General features: G+C 39.3%; 1 protein-coding gene across 15 annotated transcripts in view; it reads right to left on the bottom strand.

Annotated features, from left to right (window-relative positions):
- The window catches only part of PCNT (pericentrin), a 91,708-nt gene that overhangs the window by 54,930 nt on the left and 17,384 nt on the right, over positions 1-19,394 (bottom strand). For 12 of the 15 annotated variants that reach the window (XM_040605149.1, XM_040605159.1, XM_040605160.1 and 9 more), the window contains 14 exons: positions 18,639-18,894; positions 16,694-16,752; positions 16,340-16,514; positions 14,675-14,811; positions 14,075-14,186; positions 12,378-12,410; positions 10,699-10,963; positions 10,341-10,425; positions 9,730-9,946; positions 8,066-8,304; positions 5,143-5,618; positions 3,302-3,878; positions 1,957-2,190; positions 941-1,105 (listed from right to left, as the gene is read on the bottom strand). In XM_040605149.1, coding sequence (XP_040461083.1) covers positions 941-1,105; positions 1,957-2,190; positions 3,302-3,878; positions 5,143-5,618; positions 8,066-8,304; positions 9,730-9,946; positions 10,341-10,425; positions 10,699-10,963; positions 12,378-12,410; positions 14,075-14,186; positions 14,675-14,811; positions 16,340-16,514; positions 16,694-16,752; positions 18,639-18,894 — 3,030 coding nt within the window. The remainder of the gene's footprint in view (positions 1-940; positions 1,106-1,956; positions 2,191-3,301; positions 3,879-5,142; positions 5,619-8,065; positions 8,305-9,729; positions 9,947-10,340; positions 10,426-10,698; positions 10,964-12,377; positions 12,411-14,074; positions 14,187-14,674; positions 14,812-16,339; positions 16,515-16,693; positions 16,753-18,638; positions 18,895-19,394) is intronic. The other 3 variants (XM_040605153.1, XM_040605163.1, XM_040605164.1) reach the window with 1 other exon arrangement.

Here is a 19,394-nt window from a genome sequence, read left to right as displayed (position 1 = left end):
CAAAGTCTCTGAAACAGCCTGCCTATTCTTCTCAGAAGCAATGCATTCACTAAAAGCGCATGTCAGACTGCAAAGGGGAACTCTAAACGCCTAAAACCTGCTAGGGGAGGCAGAGGGGAAGAAAGCAACAGAACTGGCTGGTATGAAGACAACCACATAATTGATCATGGGGGAAGCAGGCAGGGGAAGGCTCATTGTAAAAACCTGTAGCAGACCAGGACACAGCTCAGCCTGACATTGCAAAGAGATCCAGTCAGTCTCTTCTGGGACAAAACACTGGTCATCAAGTTAATGAAGAGGGGAGGGGAAAAAAAAAAAAAAAAAAAAAAAAAAAAGACAGCCGTACTAGCTATAGAATTACCCCTGGCAAAATTTCAGTTGAAAGAGAAGTTTCCAGTGTCCCAAATGCTAACTAAAGTACCTAGGCAGCACAAGAGAGAGAAAAGGAGGAATCACTTCTGGGGTGTATGCATAAATGCATAACAGCCAGTCCAGTCCCAGCTTCTGTGGACTGAAGGCTAGGGTTCAACTGAGGACACCAATGCCAAATATACCTCCAGCAGCTTTTCAGGATATATTTGTGTCCTGTTTCAAAAGACAGCTGCACCATACAGAGAGAGGTCAAAGAATGACCAGGAGTCCACAAAAGGCCAGGGGCAGGAAACAGAAATTTTCTGCATATCTGCAGCATCCAGTTTTAGAGGTTTGTGCAACTTTTCAGAACCAGAGTCCCATCTCAGGTTGGAGCACTGACAGGAACAGTAAAGATCTGTTGAATTCTTTCAAAGAGAAGCAAATAGATTACATTGTGAAGCAAGGAAGAGATCTAACTCAGGTTGTCATCTGAGAGTCATACAGCTGAAGAACAAAAATGCATGTTCTTTTTCAGCAAAACACGCTACCAGTGTGAACTCTGAAGTTCACTTTAATCAGACCCTACCTTCAGCTGTGCAATCTGCTGTTCAAGCAGTACCTCCGACTGACACTTTAGCAGCTCAATCTCTTCCTGGAACTGAAGCTGCTGCTTCAATTTTACCTCCTCAAATTGAGTCAGAAGAGTTGTTCGTGCAGTTTCTACTTCAGAGGCCAATGCAGAAGCATACATCTGCAGACAAGTAAGTAATATAAAACATTTTCGCCATAGTGTTATAATTAAGGTAAAACTAAAACCAAACCCAAACCAAACCATCAAACTCTCAAGACTATTTTCACTATAGTTCTCTCCAATCCTCAAGGTCATACAGAGCTGCTATTTATCATCATGCTGACTATAGAAGAAAGCAAGTTGATAAAAACAAGTAGGAAGCAACCAGGCATTAGGTGCCAAGTATCTCCTGTATTCATGAGACCATTAGGTCAGACTAGCAAAGCACTCCCTACTTGTTCTTTCCAACAGACACTTCCCTAAGAGAAATTCAAAGAAATAAGCAAGAAATAGGGGGAAAGAAACACAGGGAGAGTGTATTTCGTTAAAATGTGATTTCTCTTGTTCATATGGGATTAAGCATTACACAGCTATATTTAGTGCAATTATCCTATGGAATACAACAAAGAAGTCCACCAAAAATATCACAGAAAGGTTCGGGGTTTTATTTGTGCATTTGTGGTTTTTTCTATTATCCTCTCTAACAGTCACTGCAGTCATCAGAGTGAAATCCTGTTTCTGGATTAAAGGGCTTAAAGATTTAATAATCATGAAAGCTTCCCAGAACACAAACAAAACTACCTTCCCAGGCAAGCTATTCTTCCAAAAGTCAGGAGAGTTTGCTATGCACTCCAGCCAACTGGAAATCATTACCAGCTCTAAGGCCTGATACTCCAAAAGAACGCAGGAGATTGCCTCAAACCCAAATGTTTTTTTGTGAGGTGCACCAGGTAATACAAAGGTGCACCAGAGATGAGGGAGTCATTTGGCACACCATCCAATTTTCAAATTAGTAAGTAAAATATTCTGACCTCTTGCTCACGTTCATGCTGTACTTTTAGTTTCGCCAATTGTTCTTCCAGTTCCCTACAGTATTCTTCCTTATGTTTCTTAATTTCTGCCTCACGAAGATCCTGAACCTCTTGGAGTGCTTTTCTATGCTTTTCCTCCATATCCAATACTTCCTTATGCAACATGTCCAGGGCCAGACGTTTTTCTTCTTCCAGCAACCTCCTTTGATTTTGAAGAGCTGTGTTCAAATCATCCTGTTTAAGTGTTAATTAAGAAAGGGGAGAAATAAGTAAATACAAATACCTTTGTAACCCATTGAAAAAGTCCACGTCATGCTGTATTAAAGCGTTTTAAGTAAACAGGAACAGTATTTCCTCATGAATAATGAGCACACTTACATATCATTGAAATTTAAATTATATTTCATATCTAGTAGAAGCTTTGTAAATCCCCTACTTATTCGTCTATCCACAAGGCCACTCCCCATCAGCGCTATCTTCAACTTTTTTCTTTTTGAAGTTCTTTACAATCGAAAACAACTGAAATGCAGATTTAAGATCAGGCAACAAAGATAGGACAGAAGAAAAAAATACCTACCTTTTCCCCCATAGGACCTTACTCTTAGCCTTTGTGGGCAAAAATCAACACATAATCATAACTTTGGGAACAGGCATGGTGACAGACAAGTCTGAAAAAACCAGTGCATCCCTCTCTGGAAGGCTCTGAAGTTTTACCAGTGAGCTAAGCCTTCTTACCTCTTTGACTCAGAAAAGCCTCGGGATCATTTTTTGCCCATCTGATCTCTAAGAGAGCTCGAACTTCTTGCTCCATCAAGAGTAAAGCTACTGACTTCTGCTAAAGGCCCTAAGACAAGATATACTCATCCCAAAATCCCATCTGGGACCTTTAGAGTTACCTTTCTTCTATTCCTCTAGAGACTGTGCTACTTAGGGATGGCATTTAGATTCCTAAAGATGTAGCTTAACCTATAGAATTACGTTTGCTTTGTTCTGATCACTTCTGAAGAATAACACAGTTAACCATCTAGGCAGAGAAGCTCTGAGTCACAAAACGAAGACCCTCCAATCCAAATTATGTTAAAAATATTTACCTCATTTGTACCTTTTCCACATATTAAGATAGAAAACTCATTAGTCTAAGCATCCGTGGGGAGGGAGCAACAGACAGACTTTATTTTCAGCTTCACGACTGTTTCCTATTTCGGTTCACAATATGGTCACACACAAGTGTTACAGCTGGCACAAAGAAGGTTGTAGATATACACCCCAAGAACAAAGGAGAACGTGATCTCACATAACGTACCACGAAATTTCACCTTCTGCGCAAGTTTTCTTTCTGACTCACCTTATGAGCTTCTTCTGCTTCAGCAGCTATGGCTTTAAGTTTTTCCATATGAGCAGTAGCTAGCTCAATTTTCAAATTATTTTGGGAAAGCTGAAGTTCTTCGGCATGTTTTAATTTTAACATCTCTATCTCCTGAACCAAGCGCGCTTGATCCATTTTGTCCTTTTCATGGAGCTGTTCTGTGTGCTGCAGCTGTAGCTTCTCAAGAGCCTGACTGTGTTCATCTCTTATATTCTGAATTTCAGATAGGTAGGACGACTCCAAAGAATCCAGATTTGATAAGTGTTTAGCCTCCAACTCATCAATCTGTGCCTGATGCTTTGTCTGTAGTTCAGCAACACAAGCTTCAAGTTGAATCTGATGTTTACTTTCTAGTGTAGATTTAAGTGTCTCAATTTCAGCTTGGTGCTTTGTCTGAAACTCAGCTGTAAGAGACAAAATTTGCTGCTTGTGCTTCTCCTGTAACTGTTGACTTTGGACTTCCAGTTCATCAATGTGTTTCTTTTTCAGTTCTTGGAGAAGAACCTCTTGCTCAGTTGTGAATTTCTGAGTCATAGCTTTGTGTTCCTCCATAAACCTATATTATTTCCAAGAAAGTTCAGAGAATATTGTCAAAAAGGCGCTGTTTGTTTTTTTAAAAAATAATTGAACTAATAAATGAAAAATCAAAGAAAAATAAGTAGGCTTTACTTAACCTCCACAAATTTTACTTTATGTTTCAAAATACGCAACTCACTCAAAGCAAGCCTCAACAATTATTTCAAAGTTACATACTTAAAAGTTTATGCAATGTCACTTGGTAGTATCTGGTCATTACTAGGTAGACTGGCACCCCTATTAAATTACTAATACAGAGCAGCATACAAACACTCTTCACTCTGAGAAAATACTGCCATATGAAAGCATCTAGGACATGGTATATACATTGTCTACATCTCAAATGTGATGTCTGCACATAAAACTACCATAAGAAATGTCTCTAACAATGTCTGGTTAAGACAAAAAAAACACTGTGGAAGTCTATGTGGGATATTTGAGGGCTCCTTCAAACTCATCTCAGCTCTCCGAGTTCTGCTTAAAGCTTGATGCAAAGATTTAGTACGACATGCTGCAATTTACTGTAATTATTAACTATAGTATTTCTGGATACAGACACCAATAATTAAAAAGTGACTGGTTATTTAAAAGCTAAGTTCCTGCTTTCAGTGTTTTCTTACTGTATTTGTTTCCCCAATCTTGTTCTGCGAGTGTATGTTTCTGGAGGAAAGAAGGGATAAATCTGAAGGAATGCATGCAAATACAAGCTTGTAGTTATTTCTTTTAACACACTTAAAACAATGGGGGTAGGAAGGGAGGAAAAATTGAGCAGTTACAGCCTTCATGTCTAACCAGAACTGAAAAATACCATATGCAGCCCATCAACCTTAGCATTCAGTGGTTAACACAGGCTTTATTCACCAGGAAAAACTTAAATTCATTTGAATCATTTGAAAACATTTAGAGAATTTTTCCACTTACATGTCCCATAATATTCCTCTCCTCCAAGGCTAGTATACGATTTTCAGTTGCGTGTTATATTCCTAACTGCAATAGACAGTACTTGACTATGCTTCATTTGATTTGCTAGACTAGATTAAACGCATTTACATGAAGCAAAATTCTATCGTAAGTCATAATGGACAGTATTACTGTTCCTTGGGAGAGTAAGCATTACATATATAACAGCTGGTGCCATCAAGTGACAAACCTACGTCACTACCACTCATTAAGTTTAAAATAAGAAAAAGCAACAATAACAACGAACTAGTAAGTGAAAAGTGTTCACATACTCAGGGACTTACTTGTTTTGAGCTTCCATAAGTTTCAGTGCACATTCTTCCTGCAGACAGAGCGTGGCCTTTTCCATTTCTTTTGCCATGAGCGCTTTAGCTGCCTGCAGGTCAGTGTCATATTGCTCCTGAGATTTCTGCATAGCCTGTGCACTTGCAAGGCTGTCCTCTAGCTGCTGCAAACTGTTTTGCTGCTCTTTTACCAGCTTCTCCAATTCTAGAATTTTGGCAGCTTGGTGATCTTGAAGTTGATTCATTTCAGCTTCACGAATTTCAAACTCTTTTTGTAAATTCTGCTTTTCACATTCTGCTCTGTTTTGCAGTTCCATACGCAACAACGATAACTTTTCTTCTGCTTGGATTCTCTGGTCCTCGCTTTCACATTTCCATTTCTTCTCCTTTTCTTTGTACACAGCCTCTATTTTCTGGACTTCTTCTCTGGCCTCCCTTAATTTTTTCTTGTGATCCTCAGCAATTGTATATTTCACCTGTGAACACAGTTATTAAAAAAATACATAAAATAGCAAAACCAAACTGAAGTGTCTGAAGTGAACGTTCTCAGACATTTAAGGTCTTGGAGAGATTAAATTCCTCCAGTGAAGTCACCCTTCCAAATAAAAGTAAGGCTGAAATATCAGTTTATAGGTAGCTCAATTTAATTCATTATTAAGAATTAATTGGGGTAAGGAAGATAGGAAAAAAATAAGGCAAAATTCTAGCATAAATATGGTACTCTGCAGTTTTCTCTTGAGGCTGCTTTTTGTCATTTCAGGAGTTCAGCTTATAGAGCTATGGGTACCTTCAGTATTTATATAGGGCGTGATTGAAAATCTCTTAAAACCTCTCCTCTCTTTAACACATTCCAGTGGCATTTCATATGCAGGGTCCATGACAAGGACAGTATTCATACATAGCATAAAAGACAACATAAAAAGCACATAGCTTAAAAACAGAAGCCAAAGTACCAAACAGTTTCAGCAGCTCAGTGAAAAAAGGCAAAGCTTCTAAAAATACACTAGAGGCAAACAGGTAAACAAATAAATAGTAAACTAAGGAAACAACAGGGTCATCTCTTAAAAAAAAAATAAAAGCTAAGACATAATATAGGAGCATCAGTATGATATATACTCTTCAGTTTTCACTTGAAAGGTTTGTTTTGAACAAAAAATTAAAGCATTCATTTATGATGCAACCTAAATGAAGAAGCACAAAAGAAAGGCAAAAAACCCTAGTGCCTGTACTGGGCACCGGTGCGGTCGCCCCTTGAGCCCTGGGTGCAGCTTCGAGCCCCTCACGGCAGGGGGGACGCGGAGGGGCTGGAGCATGTCCGGAGCTGGGCTGGGGGCTGGGGCACAAGGCTGATGGGGGGGCTGGGGGCACTGGGGGGGGGTCAGCCTGGAGAAGAGGAGGCTCAGGGGGGCCCTGATCGCTCCCTGCAGCTGCCTGACAGGGGCTGTGGGCAGGGGGGGTCGGTCCCTTCTCCCAGGGAACGAGCGACAGGACAAGGGGAAATGGCCTCAAGTTGCGCCAGGGGAGGTTTAGGCTGGGTCTGAGGGAACATTTCTCCACCGAAAGGGCGGTGAAGCCCTGGGACAGGCTGCCCAGGGAGGTGGTGGGGTCACCATCCCTGGAGGGGTTTAAAAAAAAACAAAACAAACACACATATGCGACGCTTCGGGACATGGTTTAGTGGTGGGCTTGGCAGTCCCGTGTTGATGGTTGGACCTGATGATCTCAAAAGGTCTTTGCCAACCTCCATGATTCTAAGATTAACAACCCATGAAAACTTTTGCAGGAGGCACTGGAAATAGAGGGGCAATTGAGGAAATTTACTCCATTTCTAAGAGCCAAGAGACCAGAAGACAAACAACATATGTATTTCCAAACAGAGGATCAGCATGTAGGACAGGCTCATTTCAAGCAGCACATTCTGTAGGTACTTATCTTTTACCCTGCCAGCAGCACCACAAACCAGATACTGCAGGTGGTAGGAGTAAAGCAGTAGTACTGAAAGCTTCACTACTGGAAGCTTCAGCTGAGTCCCCTTGTTATCTACAGTCTGTAACTGTTTTCTCTGGCCTGCTCCATCAGTTTTGAAATCGGGAAAAGAATATACATACCCATCTCTCTTTAAAAAGAGAGGAAAGGAAGGAGGGTTCATCCATCTAATTCTCATAAGCATTCAAATATGGGGACAAATTAAGCAATTAATTAACATCCAATCTAAGTTTACCCTCTAACGGGACAGCTGATTTAACAGGTAAGAGTGAAGGTGCCAAGGAAGAGTCTCTCAACTCCCAGACTTTGACAGTGAAAGTACAAGTACTACACCAAAGCAAAGCAAAAGCAGAAATCTGTTGTCCAATTCTCTCTTCCTCCCTCAAAAAACAGTCTGAAAAAAAATATTTCTGCTTATTTGCTTCAAAATAGAGTATTAACAAAAGCAGAAATTTCTTAAAGGGGACATGTTCAGCAGAGGGGCCTTTTCCATCCACAGTGCTTTCTGCTGAATTCTCCATTACCACATGACACGCCACGGTGTGCAAGCGCACCCTGTTACTTTTCCACCAGGACACTATTATGTGCTGCAGGAAGATGTTCCGAATAAAGATCTTTTGTACGTGCCTGTGTTAAGAGTAGTTTACATATGCCTGACCTACGTCAATATAAAAGGTGGACTGGACCAACCCTTGAAGCACCTGCCTTCCCACACTATCTGTGCTCTTAAAGAAAAGTTCATCTGCAGAGAAACTAAGCGTTTAACATTAAAGTGCTCTGAACTTCAGACTCTTATTCCAATATTTGTGTGTATCACACAAGTCCATTTAAAGCTGAAGCTACTATCAATAAACTAGGTACACGGAAAGGGAAGTGTCGTTTCCATCTCCCTTGGCCTTCCCAATTCTATACAAAACAGTACTGTAATACGAATTACCTTTTCCATTTCCTCTTTCAGATGCTTTTCGTTCTGCACAGAAAAATCTTTTTGTTTAGTAATCTCTTCCTTTAAGTGCTTTATTTCTTCCAAAAGTTCTGCAATACGCTGTTTCTCAGAGTTGAGAAGAGAGAGCCTAGCTTTGTGCTCTTCCTCCAGCACAGACACTCGCTCAGCCACCTCCATTTCAACTTGACGTGCTGCTTCTTGAGCAGTTTGTAGGCGCAATTTGGTGATTTCTGGAAAGAAGCAAAAACCCCAAACCAAACAATAAAATGACGTTCCAGAACTTATTTTATTTTAAAAGGTCCAATTAGTCCACAGAAATAAATCTCAATGTTGCCAGCCGTTCAGTTTATCAGTAGCCATGCTAACCACAGACCAACAACAATCCCTCCTCAGGATGATTTTGTACTCTGTTCTGCTTTATCACTGCCTTTGAAATTTTTCAGTTTCAACACACAAAGAACAACAGGGACAGATCATGAAACCTGTGGCAGGACCTCCCTCCTAACAGCAACAGCCACAGGAGCCGACTTTCTTTTTGGACAAGTAATGGCAGATTTATGGAAGTTTTATCTTCTCTTTTGCACGTGCTATTTACATAAGGCACTTCCCCAAAAAGCAGATGGGAAAAATCTCTATTCTAATTTAAGCTTTTTAATTTTTAAGTTTTGATATACTCGTCTAGTATTTAAAAATAAATAAATAAAGATAAGAAATATAACAGCAAATTAAAAAGTCATACTGATCCTTTTAACTGACATACACTGGAATATAGTTATAGCCATGTGTGTTATGTGGCTAACTGCAAGTTATGGATTATAAACTGAAATGTTTGCGTATCACACTATGCTTCTAGAAAGAGGCTGCAGACAGAAGAACTGCCACAATCCCTGACCTGCACCTCAACAATATGTGCATTTCATATTCGACCAGTACAAGGCAGTATATCTCCATAAATTACAATTCCAAGACAAGCAGCAACTGTTAAACTGCATAAAGCCATGATCACATAGGAAGTCTCACTAAATTTAGCCTTAAAAGGAACTTTAACCTGAACTCCACAGTAAAAGATATCTATTACAAATTCTGTTCCCCATAAATACTTTCTTCTCTGTCCACAAAGTTCATCCCAATATGTATGCCAACTAGGGGAAAACACACAAAGAAAAAGCACTAAGCAGAGCAGTGTCAAACCAACAAAAGGAACACAGGCAAAAAAGGTATTGAACATAGAACAGAAGCACACTACTCTACGGAATAAACCGAGAACTGGCCTGTTTCATGCAAATACAAGAGACATTTATCATAGCTGACAACAACACTAAGAAATTTTCAAGTAAATATTAATGCAGGAATTGACAGTGCCCTCCTAGGCATCAAAAATAGAAACCTGAACAACTCCTTTTAGCAACTGCTCCACAGTTGTAGTAGGTTTTACTACAGATCAATCAACTTCAGGTCACCACATCTGGAATTGTAACTCAACATGCCCACAGAAGTCAAAAAGTGCTCAGTGCCAGGGATTAATGTGTAAAATGCTCCCTATAGTTTAAACCAATAACAAATTGAAAACCTCTTCAGGTCAGCCTTTCTAAAGAAAAATATAAGCCACACAAGCAGCTTACTGTTTTACTTCCCAGTCTGCCAGATCATCTTACCTTTAATATGTTCTTCTGAAAGTTGGGCACGGAGGTGCTCAAGTTCTAAACAATGCTTTCTTTTAATTTCTTCAGTTTCTGTGATAAATTTGTCTGACAGATCCATCTTCATTTTCATTAGATCCTCTTTATATTGAAGTGCAAGGGAAAATCTTAAGGAATCTAATTCATGCCTGTGCTGTTCTTTAAGTTGCACCTGCAAACAGGCAAGTTCTTCCTACGTAAGAAATGGGTTAGAGAAACATCTTCAGCTTTGAAGAAACCATTATGAGAATCTTTCAATAAAAGCACTACATGAATTGCACTATAAAGCACCCGTTTGACACTTACATATCTGGTTTCCAAAAACCCTACTGGTTTTGTGCCATTCTTGCCACTCCATCTGCTACCAGAGCAGCAGAGCCCCTCAAGATCTTAAAAAACACTGTTTCATCTGTTCTGCTAGTCTGAGAACTATTTAAAGTTGATAATTTACAATATACTTGTCAGAAATTATTAAGACTTAATAAATGTCTCAAATTAACTCTTTACTAAGAGCTAAGGAATCAGACACCAATTTTCATATAGGTCATGTAAAGAACAGTAGAACTTTAATATATAAAAAATCCTACCTGATGTTGTTCCAGCTGTTGATTTAGCTGACCAAGCATATCCTTTCTCTCACACTCAGCAGTCTCTTCAAAAACTGTGACAAAACTGGGAAAAGGGTTTCAAAGTTTAAGAACATAACACGTCAAAAATTAAGTTACATGAACATGCTGACTTATGATGTAATACTGAAAGTAGGCACAGAGCAACTGTAACAACTGCACAGGACTGCAAACTCATGACTTCCATTGCTGGGTTTCTAACTACAAATTAGCTAACGGTCAGTCCCAATATATTTAGCAGCTAGCATCATTTTTTATAGCAAAAGAAAAAGCAACATGCTTGTCATAACATGACATGAAAAGAAAAAGAATGGATCACCTGGTGTCCCCTGCTTGATCTTGATTCACTTCCAACTCTGACAGTGAATATTCCTTCAGTTCTTGCAGTCTCTGATGCAGCAAAGTCAATTCTTCCCTGTAGTTTTCTTCAGCAACTCTTAACTTCTTTTCAAAGTAAAGTCTCAGTTGTTCCAATTCAGTTTCATGTTCACTTTTTCTTTGCTGACGCTGCTGTTCAAATTCTTGTTTTAAACGCTCTATTTCTTCCACCTGTGATGCACGAGCCAGGAGCTGCTCTTTTAGCTCTGGAATGGAGGCAAAACCAACACAAGTCCTCAGAAGTACATATCTTTAGTCTAAGCCATTCTGTGAAGATCAGCCTCATTTTTATTGTTGAGATAGCAGTAAAATGTTCTCCCAGAAGCTACATAAGAAAACAAACCTGAAAGATGAAACTTTCCTTCCTTCAAAGACTGTAAAACCATGCTTTCCATTTACACTGCAATCAGAGAAACCATTCTCATCACCACAATCAAAATTACTGTCAGACTGTTAGCTCTCCTTGTTTCCTTGTGCTTCAGGTCTAAGCTAGTAACATGCAAAGTCCTGCAATATTGCTTGATCTTCATCCCTGATCATTGTAGCAACCAGCGGCCATAATTTTGCCAAGAATATTTCATTTGCTCCAGGGAAAACTACCCAACAAATAAAAACAACTTTAGCACAAACTATGCAGAAAAACAAAATCACAAGAAAGGAAAAAGAAAATCAATTCTTGGTTATGTTAGTGATGGTTCAGGTATCCATCATTAGCTCAAGCAGAGATTAAATTCATTGGATTGAAAAGAACCATCCAACCAAAGAAAAAACCACAAGAAAAAAAATGCATTAGAAAACATCAATCAAGGCTGTTCAGCAAGCTACCCTCCTTGCAGGGAGCAAGGGGAACGGCCAACATTGCAGCGTATTCGTGAACTCTCTGAGAGCCTTCTTCCCCGTGTTCTGTATTAAAGAAGCAGTAACATCTCAGGAAGTTAGAAAAAAAAGACAAAAATAATGAGAAGGAATTAAAAAGTTTCCCACATGGCTCAAATTCACAGATGACTGAAGTTAGCTGAATGCCCACAGCCTCAACTGAAGATGGAACTGCATTTCAAGAAGAAAGAGCTTGGAGAAAAGCAGCTGCTTATGTTACACAAGACTTTAGAAACACTTACAGAAACAGAGGACGCCACCCAGGAAGCAACGCAGCTGATTGTCACAGTGTGTTGTGTAGCAAACCAGAAAATACACACTTGGCTTGAAAAATTCTCACAACAAACGTGCAAACGGAAAGAATAAAAGGAGAAATCACAAGCCTGCTTCCAAAGGGAGCAGCTGCCAAGCACAGAGACCAGAGGAATCAAGTGACAAGCAGGCACTAGTAACACCACCAGCAGAATAGGCAACAGAAGTCCAATCTGGCATGAGTAGGTTTTGCCTGTGCAGCAAAGTCTGCCGGCACAAAATTAACCCAGAGAAGTGTTTTAACAGTTTTGAACTGGCAAGTCATTCTTAGATCACAGCAGCGATCCCATCACCCAGCTGCTATGTTTTGAACCTGCCACCACAAGTCCTCAAATGAATCCAAATGCATTGTCAAATGACTACTCAAGTGAAAAAAAGCAGAATAAAACAAAACACTTTTAAGATCTCACACACTGAAAGAGATATCCTCACCTGGACCATGGGCTTGCATTCTGGTCTCACCATCTCAAGCAAGACGAAGAAGAAACAGAAAGGGTCCAAAGAATGGGAATGTGAATTTGAAAGACATTTGAAATGTTAATAAGGAGTAGGGCTACAGAGAGGAAGTATAAGAATTACAGCAAATACTATAAAGGGCTATCTGCTATAATTCTGTAATATCAAAACAGACACCTGAAAAAGTCAAGATAAAGTCTGACTAGACAGAAAAATTATTGATTCCATTTATGACCAAAAACCAACAAAGAATTAGCCTCACAAAACCCTATTACACTTCATAAGCTATGCACAGTTCTATTATTCAGAAAACCTGAAATTGTATTTGAAGCATATTACATTCGCCTTTTAATTACCCCAGCAGTACAGAATCCCACCTAATGTTATAGACTCAAGACATGGTCAACATATAAATGATCAAGGTAAACGACATAGGTTTTTTTGCTTTTCCAATTTTTTTTCATTCATGTTAATATATGTCCATTTGCACACACACAAGACATGCTCTACTTCATTTCAACCAAAAATCTGTGTCATCTCCAATCCCTACACTGTAAAGTTGTTTTGTTTAATATACCCTGATCTTGAAACAGAAATCCAAAGATATGTAAAGCATACATGTCAGATTTCATCCAGTCATTATTTTCTCCCAGGCTTTAATTTTTTTTTCATGTGTTTAATGCAGATACATATAAACTAATTTAAAAAAAACAACAACAACAATAGAAAGCCCAAAACTGTTCATGTTTAATTGGTGTGCACAATGTTTTCCTTTTATTTTTTGCTTTTAGGTTTAGATTGTTTATTTTTTAAACAGAAGCCTCATTATGGAAAAAGGAGGTTACTTTTAGTCTTATAGGAAAAGCTCATTATCATTCATTCTGATTTCAGAAGTATCAGCTGAATATTTTTATTTTATTTTTAAATTAGAGTATCTTTAATCCAGGGCTTTTCTATATTTAAGACTTAAAAGTCTTTCAGAAGATGATGAATCTCCATGTCAGGTGTCAATGAAAAAGCTCTTTTTTAAAAAATTTATTTTCTTTAACTCACCTCAAAAGTAAAAGGGCAAAAAAAAGCCATTTCTACCTCAAGATATAACCTAGTCAGTTTTAAAATATTTCTGCCTTTTTTTTTTTAAGTAGACTCTTCTTAAGATCTCTTCATTATCTCCAAATAAAAGAAAATAGCCACAATAAACCAGCTGAAGTCATAAATCAAGCAGTTTTATTGTCTACCTACAATTAAATGTTCTCAATCGAATTCATACCCACTTCCACACTGAATATAAATAGGGGTATGTTATTGCATTGGCCAGTATTTTCTCCTTTTTTTAACCACATTATAGCTAAATTGACACTGCAATGAAAAACATATGGTTTTCACTAAAGATTTTTACAGTAGGAATGGAGAGGGAAGGGAAAGGAAACCAACAGGAGTGAGCTCTTTCCCACTGCCATACCATGGTTTTGGACATTGCAGAATTAACTAGTCACCTGACAACGGCTAACCTCTCACTTCACCAACAGATCGTGAGGGTGCAACCCACTGACACTTCTGTGATCTACCTGTGTGTTTCTGGCACACAATTAAAAGTATTTCATGTCAATAAGGCATACTTCTATATTAAAAAAAAAGATGCAAAAAATAAAATGCATCAGTTTTGAACCTACCACTTAGCTCTTGCCGATTTGCTCTGGTACTGTCGAGCTGAGACCAAAGCTGCCTGATTTCTTCTTGCGACTGAGTCTTGAGTTCTTCATGCATGACCTGAAGTTTCTCCAGCTTCAAAAGACATATCGAAAAAAAAAAAAATTTAATTTTTTAAAACAAGTTTGTTCTAATTGCTTATTTTATAGGCAGACAGTGACAACCAGACTCTCAGCTCCTAACCCAGGCTACCAGAGATACTGAGTAGCACTTAACTGTTAGATTCACTCCGCAGAGAGGAATTTGTTCCTGATGCCGTTATTTATCATTACTGGCAAAAATAAAGTATTAGCTAGATAAAAATCAAACACAAGAATCAGAAAGTTAAGCATATAAATACAGAGGAAGAAATGGCACCAAGTAGCACAATGGCAACTGCATTCAAAAGACTTTGAACCACTGTAGAAAATCCCAGAGTATTTACCTGCTTCACGAGATGCATTTCAGTTTTTCAATAAAACCCCTAAACACAAACAAGTCACCCAAATGAGATGTATATGGTCTAATTTTTCTTATGGAGAGAGTAATCAGCCACTCTAAATGAGTAAAGAAGCCTTATTTACCTCCTTCTGAAGATTCTGTTCTTTTTCTTGGCTTTTCATCTTTACATCTTCTAGGTGTTGATTATGTTCGGTCTGCAGCTGTTCTTGTAATTTTGTAATGGCTACCTGGTGTTGCTTCTCCAATTCTACACATTTTACTAAAATTAAAAATTAGGTTTGTTACTCCATCATCCTGGTTACTGAATAACCTGTACAACTTTTGTGCAAATAAAACAGAAATTCATGTCTCTAGACAAGAATGCCAATTTACAGGGAATCACAAAAACACTTGAATAGTAAAGCAGTTGAAAGTCAAACATTCCCACACAGCGCTTCCTAGTTCCTGCACCCCGCGCTGTTAGCCAAGAGATAACCAACAGCAGTGCTGGAGGGATGAGCATCTACTCTCTGTGTACACGAACAACCATCCTGAACTAGAAGCACACGTACTTGGAACAGGGAATCAAGCATTTCTTCACGTCCTACAAACACAGGATTTCTCCTACAACCACACTGAGCAGCAGGTAGTAGAAAAGATGAAGGAAGGACTAGGAAAACTCCTGCCGAGTACACTCTGCCTCGGCACTGAGCACTCTCTGAACCCTACAAACTTGCTACTACTTCATTTGGTCAACAAATCTTGGCTTGCCCAGAAAGAATCTGCAATCAAGTGACTGCATTTCAGCCACAGTGAGCTGCAAGAGAACCACGTTATCCTCACAGAACAGATTTTAATGATACAGGTTGAAGGAAATCCAGTCAAGTCAGTACAGGCTGGGAAGAAGCAGCCATTGCTACAAACACGTCCTTGCAGCAGCCAAAGGAGAGCCAAATACTGTGAAAGCATCTGGCCCTTGGCAGGTCGCAAAGGCTACTCCTCACTTCTCACATCTGGTCTTGCCGCCTGCCAGCCAGCATCATCCAATACCCTTAACACTGCATGCCCATTTATTTGAGAGTGTTACTTCCCAAGTGTCTCACCTGCATAGCGCCTCAGAGGCTAGGCAACCCAACCAGCCATCTCTCCTCACTTCACGGCACACCACATCTCGTGGCTCCCTTCCATGCCACCACTGACAGCAAATCAGTCTCTGTTGTGCCAGCCAACCACTGTCTCGAGAAATGTGTCAGATTTCTGAGATCTACACAAACTTTTCATAGCTCTACCTCCCATAGCACCTCAGCAAAAGACACACAGAAGTACCTGGCTAGGTACTCACCCAAATTTCATTTTTCAAGTTAATGAAAGCTCTAATTACAGTAGTCTCAAAATCACCACTTCCAGAACAGTACTTAAAAAAAGCTTTACTTACTTTAACTATCCACAATCCAAACCCAATTTGTTTGTTAGATGCTGCTTCCAATCAATATTAATTGGAATTTTGATTAATTCAGTAACTACCAAAGCTAGTTTTCAGCTGGAAGCAAAACAGCACCTCCCTTTAATACACCTGAAGGAAAATATGATCCAACTCTATGGAAGTCAAAACGCAACACAGCTAAGTAGGCTTTAAACAATTTTTCATTTATGTCCTGTTTTCTAGACAGTCTCATGCCATCAACCAAGTTTTTACGTAGAAGTACATGGATGTATCTATATTCGCTTTTTACACAGGTACTGAAAACATTTAGTTAGCTTTGCCATTTTTCAGTAAAGACAACTGCTTCCCAGACCATGGCACTTACTTTTAGACTGTTCATTCTCAAGGGAAAGAAGCCCCAGCTCTGCTTTGACCTTTTCTAATTCCATTTCCAAAGTTTTCTGCAGTTCCACCATTTCAGTTTGATGTTTTTCAGACAGCTCTTCACACATCTTTTTTAAACACGTATCAGACTCCAATTCCAAATCTCTTCTGAGAGCCTAAGAAAGCAAGACATGCATTATTAAAGAAAACACATTTAATAAATCAGTACTTTTTTTTTTCCCTCTTCCACTTATTTGCCCTCCACAACAAAAGAGTAGTAAACACAGGACTTCTACCAGCTTTAGTTTACTGAAAGGAGTTTTACTTTTTCTTGTATGAAGAACAGAATTTGTACCTCTAATGCCTGGATATGTGTCTCTTCCATTTCCAACTCTATTTTCTTTCTCTGATCAACTGTGAAATAAAATACTTATTAATAAATTTACATAAAATGTTATAATTAAATGATAAGTAGAAATATGGATGAGATTACCATTTTCAGCATCAAACTTAGAGCTTAAATAGTAGGCATGCAGCAGTCTAAGGTACTCGGTTCTATCTACACCTTCTGTTATGTTATACCCCAGCAATTCACTTTCATTTTAGAAACTAAACATCCAGCAGTTACAACTGAAAAGACAACCCTGAAGGTTAAGTTCAGCTTAATTAGCAAGGGAAAGTCTGTTTAAATCTACAGAGAACACAACACTGGGGAGGAAAAAAAAAAGGGGGGTGGGGAAGAAAAGAACCACATCTTTAATCCTAAAGATATAAATTCAAATGCCCACCAATACCATTTTAGATACTAGCATTTCACTGCACATCACTATTAACTACTTGAATCATCTCTGCCTCCAGAGACACAGCAAAGGAGTAGCAGGCACCAGCAGCAAGTAGGAAACTCTCTTCAAACTTCTTCTAAGAAAGCCTAGGAAACAGACTGCCAGACAGATGATATTATCTGCCCAGTTATCACTGACACCAATGGCTTTTTCCTTCCCATATTCATCCCAGCTTCTTGTTCAGCACTTCTCTTGGCCTACAAGAGCCCTGTAAAAGTCTTCCTCACAGCTTCCAAGTACTGTTGCCATAGCTTGCAACCTTATTCCCAGTCTTTCAGTGGGAAATGAGAACTCGGAGACTAAGATGGTGCCAGCTTTCCAGCTAATGGTCCAGTGAAGGAAGAAATATCATTGAAGTTACAAGCCAGCGTCCCAGCACTCAAGTGAGTTGGGTCATGCCCAGTCATCACCTCCCTGAAGAGAAATGCCATTCCTCTAGCCACCCAGGGAGTATCCACAACTCCCACCACATCTCTGGCATCACACGATTCCAGATTCTTCTTCTCAGCCTCTACATTCAAGGATTCCTAAGTGGTCATATGCATACTAAGTTACACTGCCAAAACGCATGTAAACACCATTGATCTTAACAGAACTGCATCTAGACCTCTTGCTCCCAAATCCCATGATGCTATCAGTTCACTAGTGGTAACAAACTGTTTTCTATTCTTGTGTCAAAAAGACACAGCCTTAAAATATTCTCTTCCTCTCAGGGAAGGAAAACTAAAGGAATGATTACTACACTCCTTCAGTGACTTGCTGCAGGCCTCACCTTTCTCCAGAAATTCCTCAAGCGCTGCCATACAGGTCAGAAATGGTGTCCTGATCTGGGAAGAGATCCCAGATATCCCAGTATCCCAAACAATGCCAAGAGCACCACCAGCAGACCTTCAGTACTGTCAAGTGCAGCTTTCCCCTTGCTGACGTCAGAATATAACCTTGTATCAAACACATCTCAAAGGACACCAAGCTGCAGGTTCTCACTGCACCTTTCAGTTCCAATTCCTTTATCCTCCTTTTGAAACCACCGAGAGGGCAAGCCAGGAACCATTTCCTTATCTTCTCAGAAACACAACTGCAGTTAGTGCTGACTTAAGGCAATAAAAAACCTTAAGAACCATAAGAGGTAAGAGCTCTACCCTTTGCACCGATTAAATTCTTTATGAAAGCTCTGTCTAATGCCTCCTGAAAGCATTTTCTAGTTCAGTACAGAGCTATTTTACAGATGCCACAGCAAAACACCCATACAGTCAAATAAAAATTAAACCTGGGTCTAGATGTTCCTTTTTGCATAGAAAGAATGCACTCTTGCACATGCCAGTCTAGCTGCTGTCCCTGTTCAAGGCAACACCAGCTGCCACTCAAAAGCCCAGCTCTACACCAAGACTGGAACCTGTGGAAGAAGAAACATACTAATGGGGTTTCAATTTCTGGTCCGTTACTCACAAATTTTAATACCTAGTTCTTGCTGATACTTTGACTTAATGTCTTCTTTTTCCTTCAGACACTGTTCTTTAATCTTGTCCCACTCCACCTGATGGCGGCTTTGCAGAATTGCTACCTCTTGAGCACGCTTATCATTGAGCATCTCCCGTAGTTCCACAAGGGCAGTTTCCTTTTCTTTTCTCAAGTTAGACTGTGTAAGTTCAAGCTGAGAGGTATGCATATTATTTAAGCTTAGGCGTAAAGCTTCCAGTTCAAGGCTGTGCAGTGTCTGTAATTCAGAAGAAAAAGATTTTTTCTCTCCCCTTTAATGAAATGTGTTCATTTTTTTCAATGACCAGTTAGCAGTTGAAAGGAATGGAAACTAAAAACACATCTAAGTTTTGCCCTTCTGTACTTGCAGTGCTCCTTCATGTCAGGGACAGAACCCTGAAAATAAGCTGACTTTTGTTACAATGAGATTTGCCTAACATTTTCAGTGCCAAGTAAAAAGTTTTCCTTACCTGCCTCTTAACTTCATGTCCTACAAAATAACTCGTATCTGTCCACTTTCTTACAATGTCATCAGAACAGAACACAAGCTCACCCCAACCCTTCACCATCTATTAAAAGCATTCCTCATATTTGCTATGCGTTATAATTTGTTAAAAAGCAAAATTCTGAAGTGGTATTGGGAAAGTAGAAATAAAATTCACAATGCTTTATTAAAAAAAGAGTGAGGAATATTCAACAGTTACAAATGGCAGCTGAAATAGACCAACTGAACTTTTC

This window comes from Falco naumanni, chromosome 8, assembly GCF_017639655.2.
Source record: "Falco naumanni isolate bFalNau1 chromosome 8, bFalNau1.pat, whole genome shotgun sequence".
Lineage (NCBI taxonomy): Eukaryota > Metazoa > Chordata > Aves > Falconiformes > Falconidae > Falco > Falco naumanni.
The sequence above is the reverse complement of the archived record's forward strand: the minus strand, read 5'-3'. Positions and strand labels throughout refer to the sequence as shown.